At 41.8% G+C, this 23,685-nt stretch overlaps 1 protein-coding gene across 6 annotated transcripts in view; it reads right to left on the reverse strand.

Annotated features, from left to right (window-relative positions):
* ADNP2 (ADNP homeobox 2) overlaps positions 1–23,685 on the reverse strand; it is a 76,609-nt gene that overhangs the window by 47,655 nt on the left and 5,269 nt on the right. For 2 of the 6 annotated variants that reach the window (XM_082853376.1, XM_082853378.1), the window contains exons 1-3: positions 20,731–21,253; positions 10,443–10,532; positions 2,922–6,723 (exon numbers count right to left, since the gene is read on the reverse strand). In XM_082853376.1, coding sequence (XP_082709502.1) covers positions 3,448–6,723; positions 10,443–10,532; positions 20,731–20,904 — 3,540 coding nt within the window. In that variant the 5' untranslated portion in view covers positions 20,905–21,253 and the 3' untranslated portion in view covers positions 2,922–3,447. Of the gene's footprint in view, positions 1–1,672; positions 6,724–10,442; positions 10,533–19,928; positions 20,024–20,730; positions 21,254–23,685 lie in introns of those variants that run through there. The other 4 variants (XM_082853379.1, XM_082853375.1, XM_082853380.1 and 1 more) reach the window with 4 other exon arrangements.

Below are 23,685 nucleotides of genomic sequence, written 5' to 3' on the forward strand. Positions count from 1 at the left end.
GCCAACTGACGAGTCTCATATGAGCAACAGCCCTTTCCTGAGAACCACCCAGACCAGGAATTCCTGGGAGAGCTCCTTGGCCCGGGAATGCCAGTCCAGTGCGGTGGTGCAGAAGCCTAGTTTCTGTGGTTACCTGGTGGTACGTGGATGAGGGTCTTCTAGCCCCTGTGGGCTTTTCAGGACCGGCCTGGCCTCTTCACTGATTGGCTATGTTTTGTTTGATCTCATTGATGAGGGTGAAGGGGGAAGAGTGGGCGGACACCACCTATACCATGTAGTCTTCAAGCTACTGTGGTACCAACACTCCCCTTGTACCCAGCACTGTCCTCGACACGGCCACCTCTGCTGTCTGCCTGCCCTCATGCCAGCCCTGTGGCCCACATCACAGAAACTGAAGGCAGGTACTCCTGCCGTTGTGTCGGACTCCGAGGCCTACTGTCCTCGAGAGCTGTAGGGTCCACACTCAGCCCTTCCTACTTCATTCGCCTGCAGCTTTCTAGAGAACACATTCATGGGCCTTAGGACAAGGTGAAATCAAAGCCAACTTGCTCCTCAGCTGAGTTGCTAAGGCAAAATCCGACAGACTGAGATCTGCTAGCAGTTTCATTCTGGAAGCAGCATGCTGAGGGATGCGTGGGAGAGCAGTGGTCAAAAGAAGAAATAACCAAAGGTGTGGGTGGTGAAGGTGCTTATCCTGTTATTTGGTGGATGAAAAGCTTTCTGGAGCACTCCTGAATTACTGTCTCTCATTTATTAGTCACTGTAACAAATGAAGTGATGTGGTTCCTAGTTATTAAAAAATAACACATCCAAAACAAGGATGTGTTAACAGAATTCAGAAGCTAAACTAGTATCCTACATTCTAATTTGTCTTTCACTGAATAGACTTCAAATATGTAATCTGGGGGGGAGAGGGTAGAAGGGAGGCTTTACTACGTGCAGCAAGGAGAACACGGAGGATCTTTCCTAAGCAGTGTCTCCAAATATGAAATATTTTTAGAGTTCATGCTACATAGATTACAAAATTTTTTAAAGTATACAATTATTCGTAACCGTGGTAATAAAAAGGATTGTCTCCTTTCCTTCTCAATTTCTAATCTTTTAATGGAGTAGTTTAAAAAACCTCCACCACTATTAATCTATAGTTTAGTTTTTCATTTTCAAATTATACATTTAGGGACTTCCCTGGCAGTCCAGTGGTTAGACTCCACGCTTCCACTGCAGGGGGCACAGGTTCGATCCCTGGTCAGGGAACTAAGATCCCACATGCCGCACAGCAGAGGCAAAAACAGTACTAAATTTACTCATTTTTTACATTTGCAAGAACTCCCATGTACTTTTTGAAGCTCAGCTTATATCAAATTTTGACCCATAAGCCTAAAACATTATTTAATAACCAGTAACTAGCGTAGTGTAAAAAGACTCCACATCGAAAGCTGAAATACAATTAGAAATCAGAATTCCTTCATCACAGTGGTTCTCCTCAGGGGCTGATGCTGCCCCACAGGGACACCTGGCAGGGACACATCTGCCAGCCCGGGGGGCCCGGGGGGTGGGTGGAGGTGCCACTGACTTGGAGGGTAGAGACCAGGGATGCTGCCCCGATCCTGCAGTGGACAGGACAGTCACCCGAGCAAAGAATGATCAGGCCCCAATGCCAACAGAACCCCTAACGTGCACAGCTGAAGAAGGGAGAGTCAAACCATGCACACGGCAAGCTGCGCCGTTCAGCAGAGCACAACCTGGAGAAAGGCCGACTCCCAGCCGCTGCCAGACACGGCAAGGATCTCTAGCCACATCTGTTTTGTGACCCTGTAATTAGTTAGCCCTTTTGGGTTGTGCTTATTTTCACAATGACAAGTAATGTTTTTTAGAAAATAAATATGGTATCTACTTCTACGTTTAGATTGTTCCTGAGTCACCGTGATGTTTTAACAGTTAAAAGAATTAAACAGTTCTACTTGCAGTGGTGTAACAAGTTTTAATTCAAAATAGACACTCTGAAAACAATAGGTAAAAAAAAAATAAACTTGAACAAGCTCTTTGAATTTACAACAGAGCACACCAACAATCACACACCAGTTTCACGACTGCCTCAAAAACGCACATTACAGCAATGACATGCAGCTATATTTTAAAAATCCATACGGTAACATTATCTTATTTCCCAGAGACTGTCTTATCTTCTGAGTATGTTGCACAGGTGCCTCTGCTGTGTATCACCAGCACTACGACTTAAGGTCTAAACTGGATGGTCTCCATTACTGCTTCTGGTGCTTTAAGTTATTTTATATTGTGTGAAAAAACCGAGGCTTAGCTGTCCAAAGGAGAGTAATACACTTGAGCTCCTTAGCAATACCCCATCCCATTAACCTGGACAACTAGGCTATGGGAAAGCCCATTTCCCCCAAATGAATACATTTACCTCTAGGAAACGGTCAGAGATTTAATACACCAACCGGGAGACTAGCTCCGGTCTACTCATTTCACCTTGTCCCCTGAAAACCTGTGTTTATATTTCAGTTAGTAGCCACACCCAGGGGTCAACATTTTATTCCTGAGTAACAACGGTCCTTCCCTTTCACTGGTTTATGAACAGTTAGGTTAGGAGGAGAGCTTGTGTGTGTGTTTTCAGTGTTTGTTCTAAAGGCACTAAAGATTTATTGTCATATCTTTGAATGGAGAAAAGACTTATCAGCGTATCAAAAAGAGGGGAAAAGTCTACACTGAGAAGTATTTTTGTACCTACAGAATTACTTTATTTGTAAAATAACTTGACTTATGAGCTTTAATACCAGACTTCAGGTTCAGTATATTTTTAACAAATGAAAACATTTGGTTTTCTGAGTTACAATCAAAAACAGCTGTTAGGACAAACCTGAAAAAACGTAAATCGAAAGTATAATCTAATAAGCAAATACCTTACAAGAAGAAATCAGCATAAGTTAATGCAGTGCATCCTTAAGGAACCAGACATGTCACAGGGGCTTCTACTCACTTCTCTAAACATTTACTGTATCATCTGCTGCTACTTGTGAAGCTGAGGGAGAGCAGTTTTAATTCGCAGTTAATCAAGTATTCTGAAACAAGCTGAAATTTCCTTAAATGAAAAACAAACATATATAGATTTCAGTTTTTATCATACGATACTGACACTACTGGGAAAACAAGGCATGCATGCAATATCAAAAGATTTAATTTACATGACAGAGGAAAAAATGAAAAACAACTGTTACAAAATCAAGCTGCAGGAAACAATAAATTTGAAAGAACTATTCAGTTCTTTATATAAAAGTCTTTCTGAGCACCTGAAATAAATCTAAAGAGCAGCATAAAGACCACTGAAATTGATTAGTTCAACATACAGTGAAGAAAATAACATTTTTAAAAATCTCAATTGAAAAAGACTACTAAGTATCTAGTACTTTAGATTTCCTAATTTTTTTTTTACAAGTTTTGTGGTTCATAGTCAAAGTTCAATCTGTGTTTAACATTTTTAAGTTCAGACATATCAAAGCCTAAAAGTACAGAAGGCTTGTGATTTTTTATTGCTTTCATGCAAATATACCTTCTTTTTCCAAAAAATGAAGCCACGTCAATTTTCCACACCCATAAGAGTGAGGATAACAGTTCTATTTCCTTTTTACTGGGATATGGTCTCTTGTGGAAATAATCTCTAAGAAACTGCTTTTTTTCTTCGTAAGAACGGTCTTCATATCTTTTAGGATTTAACGCTAAAACCTGGAGAGCGTCGTCGTGAACAAGGGGCGCCTCCGTCCTGCTTTCGCTCCTCTGTCTTTTAGAAGGCACGGCGCTCGTCGCCTTCTCCGGGGATGGCTCTCTGTCAGCGCTCGTGGGGACAGGCCGCTCCTCGCCCTCCCTCTGCTCCTCAGCCCCAAACTGGCCGTCAGGCATCTTTCTCTTTACAGAAAAACTGGAGTCGTGTATCACCTCACCATTGACTAAAAGCAGTTCACTGTTCTCAATAAAATTAGGCTGGACCTGCAGGCCTGAGCTGCTGTCCTTTGGAGCACTCCGACAGCGCAGCAGGTGTATGGCAATGGCTGCCAGAGTCATGTTGCCCGTGTAAACCCCACAGCAGTGGATGCACTTGAAAGCCGGGGATTTCAAAATCGTGTGCACCGTTGGCATGATGTGGTGCCGCTCCTTCAGATGCAGCTCGTACGCCTCAGCCGTCACGAAGGTGCCGAAGCAAAAAGGGCAGGTCAGCGCCGGGTTGCCAGGCCTCCCGGGCGCACCCTCGGTCTGCGGCCTCACTTTGATGTACACGGGCACCAGTGACTTGGAGTGTATCCCAGCCAGCACGGCCAAGTAGACCTCCCGCTCACCCAGCTCCTCCCTGGGCAAGATGGTGATGAAGTCGAGGTGGGGAAACAGCAGGCTGCCATTGGCATCGACATCCAGCTGAAATCCTTTGTCGCTATAGTCCACGGGCAGTCTCCTCTTCCCTAGGTGCATAGCCCTACTATGCTCTGAGAGGCCTTTAATATCGTGGAAAGTGCACGGGCAGAACAAGCACCCCAGGCCGTGCACCAGCAAGTGGCGGATAAGCTCCTCCTCTGAGACTAAGCACTTACAGGACAAACACCGAACTGTTTTCTCTCTCATCCACTTTAGAAACGGTGCACATGCCGCCAGCTTTTCCGGCTCCAGTGTTTCAGCGGATTTGGATTCGCTGTGCTTATGTGCCACTTCCATGTGGACCTGGTAGACATTGGAAGGGAAGAGCTCGTTGCAAACTGGACAGGTTTTCCACTGCTTTGCCTGTTTGAGCACCTGATTTGCCTCTGCCACAGACGAAGAAGGCTGAACGAACATATTCTGAGTGGCATTTACCACCACTGGTGGGGAGGGCAGGCTGGCCATGGAGCTGGCCATCTGTGCAGCCGTGCCCGACTGCAGGAGCTGGATGGGCATCTGTGGGGGGGCAACAGTGGCGACACTTCCAGGGGGCACAGGCAAAGTGACAGATACTGGGGCAAGTGTGTATGTGGGAATCCCATTCACTTGTTTCCCTGTGGGTATCAGCTGTCTGAGAATAGAGCCTGATGTTAGGAAAGTGGTGTTTGGCGAAGCCCCGGGTCTGATGGGCTGATGAGCAGGCAGGATGTTGGTACTCACAGACTGATTAAGCTGCAGGACCCCCGGCCTCACTGGCTGGCCCACAGGAAGGACCCCTGACACGACAGGCTGACTGAGCTGAAGAACACCAGAGTTAATACCCTGGTTCACAGGGAGAACACCTGACGAGACCGTCTGGTTGGGAGGAAGAAGCCCAGGTGGGACTACCTGGCCTGCAGGGAGAACCCTCAGTGGGACCGTCTGGCCAGGAGGGAGGACCCGCGGCGGGACTGTCAGCCCAGTGGGGAGCACCCCCGATGGCGCTGTTTGGCCAATGGGGAGAACCCCTGACTGAACCACCTGGCCAGCAGGGAGAACCCCAGAAGTTGCTGTCTGTCCTGAAGGGATAACCCCAGCAGGGGTCATCTGTCCCGCAGGAAGGACCCCTGACGGGACTGTCCGACTCACAGAAATCACCCCTGGCGAGACGGCCTGAAGAACTCCAGGGGTGACAGAGGGATTGACAGGAAGGACACCGGACGCAACAGGTCTATTTACCGAGAGAACTCCAGGCCCAACTGGTCTGCTTATGGGCCCAACAGGCTGGCTGAGCGGCAAAACCCCCGGGCGGATGGTCTGCTTTATGGGGAGGACGCCGGTTCCGACCGACTTATTTACAGGTCCCACTGGCTGACTCAAGGGCAACGCAGGAGGGTTTGCTGCCTGATTAAGTGGAACTCCATGAGAGAGAAAGACAGGCTGAGGTGTTGAGGGCGGCAGAGTGAGGTTGCTCTGGCCCACTGGCAGAGGACTGGAGACCAGAGTCACATGAGACTGGGCAACGGCAGGCGGGGAGTGGGTGAGGCTTCCAGAAGCGCCCGAGGCCCCAGTCACCGGGGGGGGCGCACCCTGAACTGGCTGTACCACAGTTTGGCTCTGACTGTTCTGTGGCAAGGCCAGGTGGAAGCAAGGAGATGTGGCTGGGATGCCCGGAGCACTGCTGTTGGGTGGTACAGCCACACGTGCAGCTGGTTTTGGAGCAATATGCATTTGCTTCAAAAGTCCAGTCTTCTTAATATGTTCTGAGATCACAGACCTAAGCTTATTCTCCAAATCCCTGTGTGTATCCGACGTCAAGATGTGGTACATTAAAGCATCCTGGCTGCTGGCGTTGGCGCTGCACTTTTTACAGTAATACCTGTCGGATGGGGGCGTCTTCTCTGTAGAACGGGGGTCGTCAGCTCTTGGTTGCTCACCCATCTCCTCAGTTCTCAGGCCAAAGTAGGAATTAATTAAGTAGTGAAAATGGGCTACCAGCACATGCTTCTTCATGCTGTAGTACAGAGTGTTTGAAAAGTTACATTTTAAACATGTAAAACTTATCACATCACTCCTAGATGATTTAGTTTCACCTAAAATATTCACAGTGTAGTTCTGGACTTTCCGAGCAGGTGCATGAAACATTCTGAAGTGCCTTCCCACAACTCTGGGTTGAGAGGAAAACACACAGTTTGGACAAGGGATCACCAGCTCTTGGTCAATTTCATCTTCATGGTAACGATGTAAATGATTTTTGAATGAAGTAAGCACTTTTGTGGAGTATTTACAGAGGCTACAACAGTATGGTTTTGTTCGATATCTCTGTTAAAAGAAAAGAAAGTCAAGCATAGTTTAATAAAACTATCAGATGCTACACCTTCTACAGTTGACAAGTATATGATTCTTTTTCTTCTAACTGGCTAGATCTAGTGCTGTGTTGTAAGGGAGAAGTACCCACAGATAACGTGTAAATAACACTAGAGACCCTAATTCAAATTTTCACATGTCACAAAACAGTATTCTTTTCAATTTCTTTCCTTCTCAAACATTTAAAAATGTAACAACTATTCTCAGCATGTAGGCCATACAAACACAGTTTGGCCCCAAAATCACAGTTAGCTGAACCCTGTTTCCAAGCCAGCCATTAAACCACAAATCTCATTACTTAGTCCTATACTTTGAATTGATGCAGTCCTAACTGCATTAATTAAAATAAACTCAATTTTCTGCACGAAAAAGTTATTGTCTCCCCTTCTCATCCCACTTCTCTTAGGTCCAATGCTGTTTTTACTCCAAATTCTAAAACTTCTGGAATTTATCTAATATAACCAAACTTGCAAATTGTTAACCCCATCATCACTGTCTTCCATTTCCCAGATTCCTGGAGAAGGCAGGAGACACACAGACAGCGCATGGCACAAGCAAGTAGCCAATAAACCATGCGACAAGCACTGAAGAAAGAGGGACTGTGCCTAACTCACTGTGAATAATCCCGAGGTAAGTTCAGGCCACAGACTGTAACTCTGACAGTACGGTATTTCTTTGTAAGGCAAATACGGGAAATTCAACAAGCTTGGGGCACAAGAACAGACATTTGTACAGCAGCTGGCCAACTGAGGAGCACAGTCTGTTCTAGCATCCAGGAAACCTTGCTGGTCTGACAACCTGGAGCAGTATGACAGCCTCCGGACCCCAGAGCTGGTGCCCCAGGAAACACGGGCCCTAGTTTCACAAAGGAGGGAGGTTAAGGTGCGGACAGGTTAAACACTGGGGCAGAGGCCTTCCCATTCTGCAACCCTTTTTCCAGCTACTGCAGTGGCCACAGGCCACCCCGCTCCTTCCCAGATCTGTGCTCTCGTGACCGCTCTCTCTCATACACACATACACATACTCCCCTCCAGTGGGTTTTGTCACCTTCTCTCCTAGTCATGCAGTTTTCCTCTTGGGTCACTGGTCAGAGAAATCACCCAAACTCATTCAACAACATGTTACTACTGCCTTCCCAGCAATTAGAAATCCCGGGTTCTGGCACTTCAAGGAGGATCTATAATAAACCTAGGGCAACAGCCAACCACAGATCACAAAGTAAAAAAACATTTTTCACTAACTCTGACACACTCTTCCCCCCATATTTTAATATCTCTGAAATCTGAAAACACCTTACAACTGACAGTTCAATGCTGCAACACAGCTTAAGTGTGAAGTATTACTTTAGTTTCATTAGTGGTTCATTTTAAAATGGTGCATCTTATACTCCACAAAATGCTGTACTGAAAACCAGATACTTAATGAAAATTACACCCAATTAAAGAGTCAATAGCACTTACTAACAACTTGTTACTATCTGTTAGTATTGAACAGATCTTTGGGTTAAGAAAAGATTTCTTAAATATGACACCGTAAGTATGATCCATAATAGAAAACAATGATAAACAGGACTTCATCAAAGTAAGAAATCTGCTCTTTGAAAGACACTGTTTAAAAGATAAAAAGACAAACCACAGGCTAGGAGACAATATTTGCAAACCACATATCTAATAAAGGACTTGTGTCCAGAATCATTTTTGTGGACATGTTAAAGTCTCAGTAAGAAAACATATAACCCAATTTTTAGAAAACTGGCAAAACATTTTAAGCATCAAATACTTTAAAGTAAAGAGGGTATCCAGATGCCAAACACACGAAAAGATGCTCAAAATCATTAGTCACTAGGGAAATGCAAACTAACACCAGAGCAGATACCACTACAAACCTATTAAAATGGAAAATAAATAGTAAGTCCATAAGCACAAAATCCCTGACAAAATGTTCAGAGAAAAACTTGTATGTGAAAGTTCTAGGACAGTGACCAATCAGAAACAATTTGAGCGTGAGACCTTGGTTCACTGTAACAGAGTTAGAAAAAATAACCAAGGAGAGAAGCAGAAAAGAAGGGGAGTCAGGTGTTCTGGGTGCTGGTGGAAATCCTGTCCCTGTGATAGTCCCTGTCTCTCTGTCAGCCTAAGGCCTCGTCCTCAGGTCCCACAACAGCTGGGCTCCATCACCTGATATAACCTGAGCGTCTCAGTCCCAAACCCAAAAGTCCAACACATCTCACTTCTGTGCAGCATGAGCCACATAATCCAGCAGGGTCACACTTTTCTGCTATGGTGCCCGAAACTGTCTCTGTTCACATATCCTATTACCCAGAGACAAATTAAAGCAAGAAGCTACCTACGGCACAGAGAGGGGTAAGGTACTAAAACGAGCAGACAACACAGCCTCCACCATGCCAGGCAACAGTGGTTTATTGGTTTTTCTTCTCAATATGGTATCTACTTAACAAATTCAATCTCCACTCTTTCATATTGTTATTTAACTTTTTATGCTAGGCCCTATTCACCCGAACAAAAACATAAACTCCCTGAGGAAAAGAACCCTAACTTTCACCTCTCTGTATCAAGCACTCAAAGTTTTACCTAGTTTGTAACAGGAATTCAAAATATGTTTATTGATGAAAAGCATAAATTATAAATTATATTGCATGTTATGTTACAGAATCTTTTAAGAATTCGGATGAGAAAAATCAGGGAGGCCCAAGAAAATATTCACAAAGCCAAGGTCTTCAAAACAAGGCATATTTGAATAGCTATGAGCTGTTCTGAGCAGAATAACCAAATCAAAGCAGTTTCAAGGAACCCTGTATCTGTGGGTAGAGAGGGGAGTTTCGGGTTAAGGAGGATAAGAGACACAAAACAGGGCAGAAAGCAGGACTCAGGAGGACAAGGTGACAAGGGAAATTTTTTTAAGTAAAATTCTGACAGAGAAATGACTCACTGGCTACAGGAATTTGTTGTTAAAGCCAGAATTCCCAAGGTCAACACGGTCTGGCCAAATGGGGTGGGGGAGCGGTGAGGGGAGGCAGTGACATCATATCTGGGACGCATGATCTGGCCAAATGGGGGTGGGGAGCGGTGAGGGGAGGCAGTGACGTCATATCTGGGACGTGCTGGTTTGACGCTGATGAAGGTGCTATAGTCCAGTGGCTGGGGGGCAGGAAGGGTGTTCCAGAAGAAAACACTTTAAGAAGGAGAATTCAGCGGTATGTCACATATTTTAGCTCGAATCTGCCTAAGTGTGAGGCTTCAAATTATTATAAACTGTGTTCCTCGATTCAAACTCCATATTCTTATTTTAATTTTTGAAACCAGGATGCACCTTCATTACATATAAAGTCATGACACTTCTTTTTACTGAGAACAGTTATATAAATCAGAAGCCCTTCTTACATCAGAGACGTATAATAATCAAGGACAAATAATAGTTTCACTACATCACTTTACCAACTTGATAGGCGGAAAACTCTCAAAGCATCAATAATCCTATACCACAAAACGTTTAACTTTGTTTTTCTTTCTACTTCCCTGAATATTTACACTACACCTCCTCCTCCTCCCATTCATTCATCTGCAACCCCAAAACATATGATGTTCCTCAGAACTAAATTGACACTTACCCCCAAGTTCTTAGGAAACATGAAAATCAAAAATGAAAATACATACCACTTTCTTTCCAGAAGGTTCCCAGAGAGAAATATCTCCCCATGATGTGTTATAAAAGTACTTCTCTCCTGGATCAAAGCCTTTAAGGTCCTTTTAAAAAGGGAGAAAAAGAGAGATTATTACATAATTTCAGAAGATAAAGAAATATTTAATTAGAACCTGATGGGATTACTTGGCACCTAAGAAATCTACTTGGGAAGAGTGAAATGAAAATGCAGCCCAGGGCAAGTTGTGACAGAGTTCCCATCAAGTTGGAGACCTGGGGAAAATGTTGAAATAATCCAAGTTAATATTACAGTTTTTGTACCTCAGCAGCGGCCTTTTAATTTATACCAAGTACTTACTGAGTTTACACTTGAATAATAAATGAATATGTCTTCCGAGTTTTTACAGTGTCTTAAATTCAATGCACATTTTTTTCTTCCTTTCCCATCCTTTCTTGATTGTAGTTCATTAAACCATCCTATTACAGAGCTGATTTCCTTCCTGGCCGTACTTGTTAGGGTACCGGATTTTTTTCCATGTATTTAGTCTTCCGTAAATTCAAAAATATATATAAATATATATATATATTTTTTAAAGTTACAGTTTTATAAGAAATAAACAGATGAGATTTCCACAAGTAAGTTTTGAAAGACAGAAACTGCATGAGCAGACACTGTCTTCCATCAGCGCGAGCACCACGGAGAAGAGTGTCAGGGTGGGGAGTGACGTAGGGGCTCAAGTGTGTGGCTAACACCACCACAGGGACGGCAAGACGGAAAGGGACGTGACTCTGAGACACTAAAGCCAGATGCAGCAGGGTTCAGACTGAATTCCGCTTCAAAGAGACAGAGTGTGAAAAATATCTGGGGGCAACTGGAGAAATCTGAATATGGACTGGGTATTAGATAGGATGAACATTTAATGACACAGAAAGATGAAGGTAACTGAAAAAGCATGCAATAAAAAAGAGTGACCGCTATGAGCTCACTGTGGTAAATACTACACGCATTTATATGTTTACACACAAAGAGAAAGCTAAATCTCTGAACGGTAGGTACGTGGCATTTAATATTTCTATTTTCTAAAGAAATGATAACCTGTACTTTCTAACTTTCACAGTATATATTACTGGGTTTTTTTTAATAATTAAAGACTATTTTAATATAAAATAAAGTATTAGTTAAGCCAGAGAATGACAATTAATATCACATCTGCTTTGGACTATACCTAGGCTAATACATTGCTACCAGGTCAATTCAGAACTAGAGAAAAGTGCAAATTATTACAAGGATTTAAATTGGATATGGGGCTTCCCTGGTGGCGCAGTGGTTGAGAGTCCGCCTGCCAATGCAGGGGACACGGGTTCGTGCCCCAGTCCGGGAAGATCCCACATGCCGTGGAGCGGCTGGGCCCGTGAGCCATGGCCGCTGAGCCTGCGCATCCGGAGCCTGTGCTCCTCAACGGGAAAGGCCACAACGGTGAGAAGCCCGCATACCGCAAAAAAAAATAAAATAAAAAAAAACTGGATAGAACACTGCTTTTATTGTGAGGTTTGTAACATATATAGAGGTAAAATATATGACAACAATAGCACAAAGGCTGGAAGGAGAAATGAAAGCATGCTGCTGTATACTATATGTGAAGCAGTATTATATGAGGAAGGTACCCACAAAGTATAGCTAATAAGCCAGAAATGGAGATAATATGTAATCATAAAAATATTCATCCAAACGAAAGCAGAAAAAGAATAAAAAGAACAAAGAACAGATAAGATAGGTAAAAACAAACAGTGAGATGGGAGATTTAAACCCAATCATGTCAACAATCACATTAAATAACAGGGGCTGGTAAACTGTTTCTGTAAAGAGTCAGATGATAAATATTTAAGGCTTTGACAGCCATGCAGTCTCTGTTTGATACAACTACTCAATCCCACCATTGTGCACAAAAGCAGCCATAGACAATATGTAAACACTAATAAGCATGGCTGTATTCCAAGAAAGTTTATTTACAAAATGGGCAGCAAGCCAGATTTGGCCCATGGGCCATAGTTTGCCTACCTCTGGTCTAAACACTCAAATAAGAGGTAGAGAATGTCATATTGGGTTAAAAACCACGATCCAATTATATGCTGTCTACGAAAGTCTCACTTCAAATACAAAAACAGCAAATTTATCAATGCCTGCAACTTTCTTTGAAATGCATCAAAAAATAAGATAAAATGATGAGTGTAGATACATATTCATGTTAATTTTGTAGACTTTACGTGGTAGGTACATGGGTTTTCACAGTACAAGCCTTTCAGTATCTCTGTAGGCTTAAATTTTTCATAAGAAAATACTGGAAAAGGAAGAGGGAAGCAGTAATGTTCTATGACAGGCGATGAGAAGGGTTTAAAGGAAAGAGTGCTTTCCATTGTCAGATGCAGGAAAAAAAGAGCTAGTAAGAAAAAAACCACAATCATTAGGAAATAAATGGATTAAGAATATTTCAATATATTTTTGTACATAAGATGTAGAAACATAGGTTAACACATTTTTAAAAATCTGTTTGTACATATACAGGTCTCAGAAGATTGACATGGGGTGGGTTCAGTGCACTCTTTTTGTTTAAGCTTCCCTAATTTAGATGCAGCAACCCCAAATTTGTAAACATTGGTTGAAATGTTCTCATCTAATCTGTAACTTGATGCAAAGAAGTGCACTAGTTGCCTCAGAAATGGCAGCTCTGAGCAGAACAGCACAGAAAGGAACGTGGTGCAGTGCACTGAGAAGCAAGAGCTAGAGTAGTCAAGCTTTTGCACCAAAGGCAAGACTGGGAGGAAAAAAAGGCTTACAAGGTAATAACCCACAAGGTGACAAAAAGGCGAAAATGATCATGGATCCAAACTTCTACTAGACAGTCAACATTAATTCCTTCTATCTCTAACTCCCTCAATAAATCTGATAGATACTTTGACACTCTAACCTAGGGACCTTCTTTTTTTAATCCCCTTTTTCCCTACCGCTTCTTCAAAGCTTTCTGGCCTCCATGTGACAGTATTTGTATCTCTGATAGCTGTTAATTGAGAAAACAGAGGATGACAAAAGCTGATAGGAAGAGTAATACTTTTAAATAAATTTGGATAATATTAATCACCTCAGTATCTATGAACATTTGATATATAACAGTAATTTAATGGGAGAGATTACTTTCAATTCTCAGACAATGCTTCATTTGAATTTGCAGCCACCAGAGAAATTGTAGTACTCCCTAATAACTTCATGATTCCTCAAGGGTCCACATCATACATTAGAAATCTCTCCTCTAAGCAACACACACATCATACACAGAAAGAACATCCAATGTCTCTTCCACTTTCCCACTGATTACATGTGTTTTTTTGTTTTTTTAAATCAAGCAACCCAGTACTAGTTTCCTCTACGCTTTAATGAGATTCAAGGGATGGGCCTGCCTAACGAGGCTGACCAAGCAATGAAAAGGATGGTCAGGACCGATCCCTGATGTGGGTCCAGCACACTCAAGACATGCCACATACTCTCCTAGCGCGAGTTCTGAAAAAAAACTTCTTTTAGGGTTTTACATGGGGAAACCTGAGTAAAATAATGAAGGTAATCGAAAACACACTAAGGGCAAGTGCAGAAGAAACTAACACACCATTGTAAAGCAATTATACTCCAATAAAGATGTTAAAAAAAAAAAAAAGAACAGAGTTGGAGAGCTCACACTTCCCAATTTCAAAACTTATCACAAAACTAGGGTAATCAAAAGTGTAATACTAACATAAGGATAGACATAAAGATTAATGGACTAGAATTGAGAGTTCAGAAATAAATCCATGCACCTATGGCCAAATCATTTTCTACAAGGCCGCCAAGTCCATTCAATGTGGGAAAAATTAGTCAAATAAATGGCACTGGGACAACTGGATTTCCACATGCAAAAGAATAAAGTTAGACCCCTATATCACACCATATACAAAATTAATTCAAAATGGATCAAAACCTAAACAAAAAGAACTACAACCATAAAACTCTTAGAAAAAAACAAAGGAGAAAATCTTCTTGGCTTGAATTTGGCAATGGATTCTTAGATACTACATAGAAAGCACTGCAAACACAAAAATAAATTGGACCGGGCTTCCCTGGTGGCGCAGTGGCTGAGAGTCCGCCTGCCGATGCAGGGGACACAGGTTCGTGCCCCGGTCAGGGAAGATCCCACATGCCGCGGAGCGGCTGGGCCCATGAGCCATGGTCCGGGGCCTGTGCTCCGCAACGGGAGAGGCCACAACAGTGAGAGGCCCAGGTACCGCAAAAAAAAATAAATAAAATAAATAAATAAATAAACAAATAAATTGGGCCTCATCAAAATTTAAAACTTTTGTGCATCAAGATATTATCAAGAAAGTAAAAATGGGAGGAAATATCTACAAAACATATCTAATAACGGTTTAATATCCAGAATACATAAAAAACTACACTCAACAACAAAAAGACAAACAACCCAATTTAAAAATGGGCAAAAAAGTACAATAGGCACATGAAAAGATGCTCAACATCATTAGTGGCCACAATGGCGAGGGAGGGAGAGAAAGAGGGAGAGACTGAAAGAGAGAACAAATGTTAGCAAGGCTGTGGGTAAACTGGACCCCTCATGCATGGCTGGTGGCAACTGAAAAAGGTGCAGCCACTGTGGAAACAGTTACGTGGTTCCTCAAAAAGCTAAACAATTATTACATGACCCAGCATTTCTCTGAGGTATATAACCTAAAACTGAAACAGGGACTCAAACAGATACCTGTGAGGCAAAGTTCACCACAGCATTATTCACAACTGCCAAAAGATGGAATCAACCTGTGTGTATCAACAGATGAACTGATAAAATGTGGTATATGTCTACATAATGGAATATTACTTAGCCATAAAAAGGAGTTAAGATTTTGACACATGCCACATTGAAAACATTAAGCTAGTGAAATAAACCAGTCACAAAAGGACCAATACTGCATGATTCCACTCACATGAAATATTTTTAATAGGCAAATCTATAGAGACATAAAGTAGATTAGAGGTTATCAGAGGCTGGGGTGGGACATGGGGAGTTACTACTTCAAGGTTACTGAGTTTGTTTGAGATGATGAAAATCTAGTTGCAAAACAGTGTTAATATCATTAATGCTACTGAACTGTACACTTAAAAATAGCTAAAATGCAGAATTCCTTGGTGGTCCAGTGGTTAAGACTCGGTGCTTTCACTGCCAGGGCCCAGGTTCAATCCCTGGTCAGGGAACTAACATCCCACAAGCCGTGCAGCATGGCCCAAAAAAAAAGGCTAAAATGGCAAATTTTATGTTATATATATCTTACCATAATAAAAAAATTCTATAAATACACTTGGAGGATTTAAGAGAAAAAAGAGGTTAAAATATTTCATTACTTATTTTATACTGATTACATACTGAAATAATATTTTCAACATGAGGTTAAATAACTAAATTTTTTTTTAACTAAATTAAAAAAATAAAGAACTGGGAAAGTTTTCAAAACGACCGATGCAGTTGCACAGAGCCCTGTGCTCAGACAGGCCAGTGCTGGGGTGTAATCCCTGTTGTCAGCATTTTGAAAGTGTTAATAATTTCATCTTTGAATTTATTTTATAAAGTGAAGTCTGATAGGACCGTGGAGCATGTGTCAGGGGCCTGAAGCGTCAGCTCACGCGTGGTCCTACCTCCACTGTCCTGGGACAGATTCTGTCCCTGCCCTCAGTCTCCACAACCCTCCAAACTCCCCTCACCCTGCAACCACTCCTAGACTCTTGTCCACCACCTGGGGCAATAACCAAGTTGTCAAGAGGTCCCTATTCCCCAGTCGCCCTGGTGGGAGCCAGGCAGACCCGGGGAGAGGAGGAGGAAGGTGGTAACCAGCCCAACCCTGGACTGGCAGCACCAAGGTGTTTGGTAGATAACTTGGGGCCTTGAGCCCACCCTGGATCCAGGCAACAGAAGCATCCTGGCACAGAAGTTGCAATCTCTTGGGAGTCACCCATCTACTGTGGGTTGGGACAGTGCGCCTATGGGGCCTGTCCATGGCCCTGCATTTTCGTTTTGCACAGTGTCCTCCAAATTATGTAGGTAGCCTTTAATTTAACTGATCAAATGTTAACTTTTTTTTGAGTATCTTGATCTAATTTATTTTATTTTATTTTATTTTATTTTATTTTGCGGTACGCAGGCCTCTCACTGCTGTGGCCTCTCCCGTTGCGGAGCACAGGCTCCAGACGTGCAGGCTCAGCGGCCACGGCTTACGGGCCCAGCCGCTCTGCGGCATGTGGGATCCTTCCAGACCGGGGCACGAACCCACGTCCCCTGCATCAGCAGGCGGACTCTCAACCACTGCGCCACCAGGGAAGCCCTATTTTAATTTTTATTTTATTTATTTTTGGCTGCATTGGGTCTTCATTGCTGTGCGTGGGCTTTCTCTAGTTGCAGTGAGCAGGGGCTACTCTTCGTTGTGGTGGGCAGGCTTCTCATTGCGGTGGCTTCTCTTGTTGTGGAGCATGGGATCTAGGCATGCGGGCTTGTGGCATGAGGGCTCAGTTAGTTGTGGTTCACGGGCTCTAGAGCGCAGGCTCAGGAGTTGTGGCACAGAAGTTAAGTTGCTCTGCAGCATGTGGGATCTTCCTGGACCAGGGCTCGAACCCATGTCCCCTGCTTTGGCAGGCGGATTCTTAACCACTGGGCCACCAGGGAAGCCCCAAATGTTAACTTTTTAAAAAACTCCTCAAGATACTCTAAGGAGTAGCAGGGTTTAGATCTATTTTTAGAAAAGGAGATAAGGTTCTTGGAAGAGCCTATTTCCCCTAAGATTCACTTTTCTCAGCCAGGCTTTTGACAAGAACTGTACAGCCTACGATTTGAGGGCCTAACTCTTAGGATAAGTGGAGTCATATATACCTTGGAAATCAGAGAAGGCAGAGTGATTTCTCACTATGAAATCTGAAATGCTGGCTAAGGAAACGGAAAGGACCACATGGACAGGTGTCCCCAGGGCTGACTCTCTGTAAGCACCCACAGACTTCAGATAAATTCCCTCTTGCTTAACTTAACTTGGTCAGTACTGGTTTTCGTTGCTTGAGACCAAGAGACTCTAAATAATACAATGGATTAAGAATAAATGCATTTGACGTGGAAAGAAGTTCTTCATAGGAGATTCAGAGAAAAGTAAGAACAAAGCTACTAGTATAGTATTTTATAGTTAGATCATGTCCTGTTTCTAAAAATCTGGAAAGATATAACAGTGTTTACCATGGAGATTCTGGGGTAATGGTTTACAATTGAGTCATTTTTTCCTCTAAGTTTGTGTATATTTTCTAATTTTTCTATAATGAACTTCTACATTGCTTGAATTTTCAAAAATTTTGCAAAATATAGGACCAACTACAAATTAATAAAACAAAAATTTTCCCCCAAAAGAAATAGTAAAATTTAACCTAATAGTTAATTAACAATTCTGGTATGCCATTCAAATCTCTTACTTTTCTCTTGTGAAGTATGTATGTTTCTGTGTCACTATAGTCTTGGAAAGAAAAAGTAAACAGTCCTGAACAAATTCAGATGAGTAAACAATTCTTAGGCTGACTGAGGAAGCAAGTTAGTGAGGAATGTCCAGTTTTACGCCATGTCAAAAACAAAGGACTCCAGGATGAAAAATTTTAGTTGTTTCTGGCATTTTACCTAAAAATAAAACTAATTCTGTAAAAATTCCATTTAAAAAGTAAATTCACATTAAAGGAGACTAAAGAGAGATGACAACCAAAGGCAATACCTGACCCTAAATTGGGTCCACCACTGACAGGGGGAAAAAATGCTATAAATGATTAGACAAAAATGTCATATCCATGTTAAATTTACCTAAGTTCATAACCATCCTGTGGCAATATAAGAGACTAATCTTATTCTTAGAAAACACACACTTTAAGTATTTAGGTAATAAGGGTCATGAGATAAGCAACCTACTTAAGTGGCTCAGGGAAAAATACTACACACACACAGCACAGGCAAGAGTGTGCAAATATTAAAGCAAATGGGAGAAAATGTTAACAACTGGTAAGTCTGGGTAAAGGGTAATGAGTGTTCCCTGTACTATTTTTATTCTTGTAACTATTCTGTAAGTTTGAATTATTATTTCCAAATAGAACAGTTTTTTAAAAAACTGAATTCACTTAGCCTAGTGTGATGGAGATTAATCAACTGGGTTGTGATTCTAAATTCCATGTTCCTGAAATATTCTTTCTAATTCCACTGGAGAATCCTACCCTATCTTTAAAAACATGGGGACTTCCCTGGCGGTCCAGTGGTTAAGACTCTGTGCTTCTATCGCAGGGGGCACAGGTTCTATCCCTGGCTGGGGAACTAATATCCCTCATGCCATGCGGCACGGCCAAAAATAAATAAATAAATACACAAATAAAAACAAACAAAAAACAGTTCAAATCTCATCTCCTCCATAAAGGCTGTTCTAGCCTCCTCAGCTAGAAGTGATCTGTCTGTTTCTCACTATGACTGTTTCAAGTTTGTCTCAGCTCCTGCTAGACTGTCAACCCCTTTCAAGGGTAAGTATCCTGACTAATTCTCTACATTCCTTGGAACGAGGACACCGAGGCCCAAAGAGTCACAGATGTGCCCAAGGCCACACCGCTAGCTGCTAGCCAGGACTAAAGTGAAAGCCACGCCTTCATCCCCCAAATATTCCAAAGAGAGTTTCAGTCTGTTACTGAAGGCACTGCTATACCTTCAGGGCACATTTTTTGAGCATCTACTGCGTGCCAGGCACCATTCCAAAAATTTTCTCATACATTATCATTTGAAATTTCCTCAGTCTATATATATTGTGCTCTTAGCTTGTTATTTTTATATTCTCTGCAAATATTACTTAAACTCACATACTTATCTATTATTAATGGACTATGTGTCCACTATCTACCTTCTCAAACCTGTCTCCAAAAGATTATCCTGCTTTCTTCCTCATGCATAAAATATGACTTACAGACAGAGCTGCAGGAACAATGACCGTGCTCTCACTTTAAGACTGTTCTTGAACAACAGTGTCTAAGAGCTTCCAATTCAGTATCTCCTCCAACCTTTTATTTCCAAATAAACTTTCAGGCACAGTCTGTTATTGAAAGTACTTCTCTACTTGGGTTTTACTTTCATTCATTCACTCGAAAAATATTTGTTAAAAAAAATATATATGTTAAGCATGTACAGGTAATAGAGTGGATAACAAAACAATGTGGTCCATGCCTTCTTACATTCAAGTGAGGGATACAGATAAACAAATAACATCAGGTATTGCAGGAGCTCTGAAGAAAGAACAGGTAAGATAACAAAGTGAAAAGGGCAGCATTTTAGGGGGAAGGTCTCTCTGGGGTGGTAATGTTTGAAGATAACTATTTGAGGTCTACCTTTGAGAAATTTTACTTTAGAGCAAAAATCAATTCTGACCATTAATGAGAATCCTGGTTACGAATTGGTCTTTCAGCATCAGAACACCTGAACACCTTTTTAGAAATAAAAGTCAATCTGATTCAAAGTCTGAGATTTGAAAATTAAGAAACTGAACCCTTCCCAGGCCAATAACACCTTGAATCGAATTCTTCACAAGTCTGAAAAATTCAAAGCAGACACGGTCCCTATTTCAATAGCTATGAATTAAACATGCATAGAATTATAAGTGGCTATAAAGCTACAAAGCAAGCTTTATTTAACAATTTTTATTTCTTTATGCCAGCCATATATTCTCCAGTTATAAGAAAAGATAAAATTATATGAGACCATAATTTATCAATAAAGTGTGTGACTGTGACCTTAATTTTTAAACTTTTGTAAGACTGAATGTATTAAATTCACAAATCAGAAAAAGAAAACAAACAACCCTATCATACAAGAATGCATCCCCATTTGACGATCACTCTAACAAAATTGAGTTAGTTTTCTTCTGATAAAATAATTTATGTAATTCAAGACACTCCCCTCAAAGATCAAAAACAAAAATATGTTGCAACTAATGACTATAAACAGTCCCTCCTAAAAGTAACGTTAAAAACTGGAAGAGCCTAAAGTAGCCCACTTTAAGTCAAAGACATGAATAAAAACGAATGCTATTCCCACGCCTCATTTCAAGAGTCGGCAATTTCCATCTTGAGGCATCTTACCCATTCTCCAAAACCTCCCAGTTCAAATCTCACCACCCCCAGTATCTCCAATATTACTGTCTTCTCTTAATCTGTTACTTATGTCTTCTTACCTTCAGCAACTCCTTGCAGCTGTCAAGCCCAATATCCATAAGAATGCTTTTCACCTTTTTCCGTACCTTCCTGATGTTGTCAAGATTCTCCACGGGAATTTGAAACATTTTTGAAATTTTCCTTAAAAGGGAAGAAAACAAAACTGTAATAAGTACATATACACATACACACATAAAATTTTTTAAAACAGGGCTGGTAAAGCAGAGTAATTTTTACTCTGGGACAATCAGATTTCCACATACAAAAGAATGAAGTTGGACTCTTCCCTTATACCACATACAAAAATTAACTCAAAATGGATCATACATGCACATGGTGAAATTTTAAAACTCTCGGAAGAAAACACAGGCATAAATCTTCGTGACCTTGGATTTGGCAATGGATTCTTAGATATGACACCAAAAAGCACTAGCAACAAGAGAAAAAATAGATAAGTTGGACTTCATCAAAATTAAAGACCTACCTGCTTTGAAGGAAACCATCAAAAAAGCAAAGAGAATCCACAAAATGGGAGAAAATATTTGTAAATCTTATTTCTGATAAGAAACTTATATCCAGAATACATAACAATAATTAAAAGGCAAATAAAAAACCCAACTTAAAAATAGGCTAAGGGGACTTCCCTGGTGGCGCAGTGGTTAACAATCTGCCTGCCAATGCAGGGGACATGGGTTCAATCCCTGGTCTGGGAAGATCCCATAAGCCGTGGAGCAACTAAGCCCGTGGGCCACAACTACTGAGCCCATGAGCCACAACTAAAGAGAAGCCCTGGTGCCTCAACGAAAGCTCCCACATGCCTCAACAAAGATCCTGTGTGAGGGAACATTATGCTATGTGAAAGGAGCCAGACACCAAGGACCACATATTATATGATTCAATGTATATGAAGTATCCAGAACAGACAAATCTATAGAGACAGAATGGAGAATACTGGTTGCTTAAGGCTGAGGTGGACTGGAAGGTGATGGCTAAGGGGAACAGGGTTTCCTTTTGGAATAATGACAATATTCTAAAATCGACTGTGGTGATGTATGTACAACTCTGTGAACCTACTAAAAGCCACTTAGTAAGTACACTTTAAATAGGTGAACTGGGGACTTCCCTGGTGGTCCAGTGGTTAAGACTCCACGCTCCCAATGCCAGGAGCCTGGGTTCGACCCCTGGTCAGGGAACTAGATCCTGCACGCCGCAACTAAAGATCCCGTGTGCCTCAGTGAAGATCCCACGTGCCGCGACTAAGACCCGGCAGAGCCAAATAAATAAATAAATAAATAAATAAATAATTTTTTAAAAAAAAGGTGAAGTGTATGGTATGTAAATTACATCTCCATAAAGCTGTTTTTAAAATACCTGAAAAAGCATAAAATTAAAATAAATCCTGTGGTACTTGACCATGGTAAGAGGTATAGCTGTGACCTCATTATTTTTAACACATACACAGATTAAAAATAAATACATTTGTTAATGTGTCTGTGTATATTGTATAGCTCTGTCCACTGCGAGAGCCTGGAAGCAGTTACACACCCCAGTAGCAGTGAGCACTCCTTGGGCCCAAATCTTACTTTTCTTTTCTTTTTTAATTTTATTTATTTATTTACTTATTTTTGGCTGCGTGGGGTCTTTGTTGCTGCGCCCAGGCTTTCTCTAGTTGCGGACAGAAGAGGCTAGTCTTCATTGCAGTATGGGGGCTTCTCATTGCGGCAACTTCTCTTGTTGCAGGGCATGGGCTCAGTAGTTGTGGCACACGGGCTCAGTTGTTGTGGCTCACAGGCTCTAGAGCGCAGGCTCAGTAGTTGTGGCTCATGGGCTTAGTTGCTCCACAGCATGTGGGATCTTCCCAGACCAGGGCTCGAACCCGTGTCCCCTGCATTGGCAGGCAGATTCTTAACCACTGTGCCACCTGGGAAGTCCCTCAAATCTTACTTTCTAAATACCGCTTTCCATTAAAAGGAAACAGGGCTCCTTGGAAAAAACGGCTGATTCTAGGGCTGGAGCACATAAAAGACAAGATGAGCCTAGAATGTCTTATGCCAGAAAATAACGAAGTTGCTCAAAGAATGGTGAGACATGTCAAAAGGACTCAAAAGAAGTCAAGCGCTTGAAGAAGTTCCCACAAGCCAAATGTGGGACAATGTGGGTACCAAATAAGTAATGACAATAACAGATTAATCTGTGGCACTGAATTTTCCAAAGATAGCGTAACAGGATCTCCCATCCCACATGCTTTCCTTAAAATATGTCCTTGACACTCCTCCCAAAAAGTAGGGGCATCTATGCTCCCACCCTTAGAACCTGGGCAGAACTTTCTGGCAACCTCAACCAATAAAGTGTGGCAGAAGTAATGCCATGTGAATTCCAAAGGTAGACCATAAAAATGCCACATGCTTTTGCCTGGCCTCTGGGTACCATTACTCTTGGAATCTAGACTCCTTACTGTAAGAAGTTCAACTAGCCCACATGGAGAGGCTCCACATCAACTAGCAGACACAAGAGTGAAGATGCTCTAGAGCCTGCAGCTGTCCAGTCACCCTGAGCCTTTGAGTCTTTCCAGATGAGGCCCCAGACATTGTGGAATATAAACAAGCCAGCTTCCCTGCTCCCACCTGAACTCCTGACCCAAAGAATTACTGAGTTTTTTTAATAAAATGTTTCATTCTACAAAGTTTTGGGGTGGTTTGGTATTCAGAAATAGTAACCAAAATATAACCCACTAGAATGTAAACTTAAGTCCATGGTAACATAAACAATTTAATAAATTGAAAGTTTAGTGAGGAATGGGATATTTCACATGGTTTCCAAGCATCTCCCCACAAAATACTTGTTAATAACCAAAGGGGAAAGTGTAATTCACAGAAGTCTGGCAGACATTCAGTTAAGAGACACTGTACAAAATATCTAACCTGCAATCTTCAAAAGTGTCCAGATGATACAAGGGCGCACTATTCATAATAGCC

Source organism: Leucopleurus acutus, assembly GCF_964270905.1.
Source record: "Leucopleurus acutus genome assembly, chromosome: 13".
Lineage (NCBI taxonomy): Eukaryota > Metazoa > Chordata > Mammalia > Artiodactyla > Delphinidae > Leucopleurus > Leucopleurus acutus.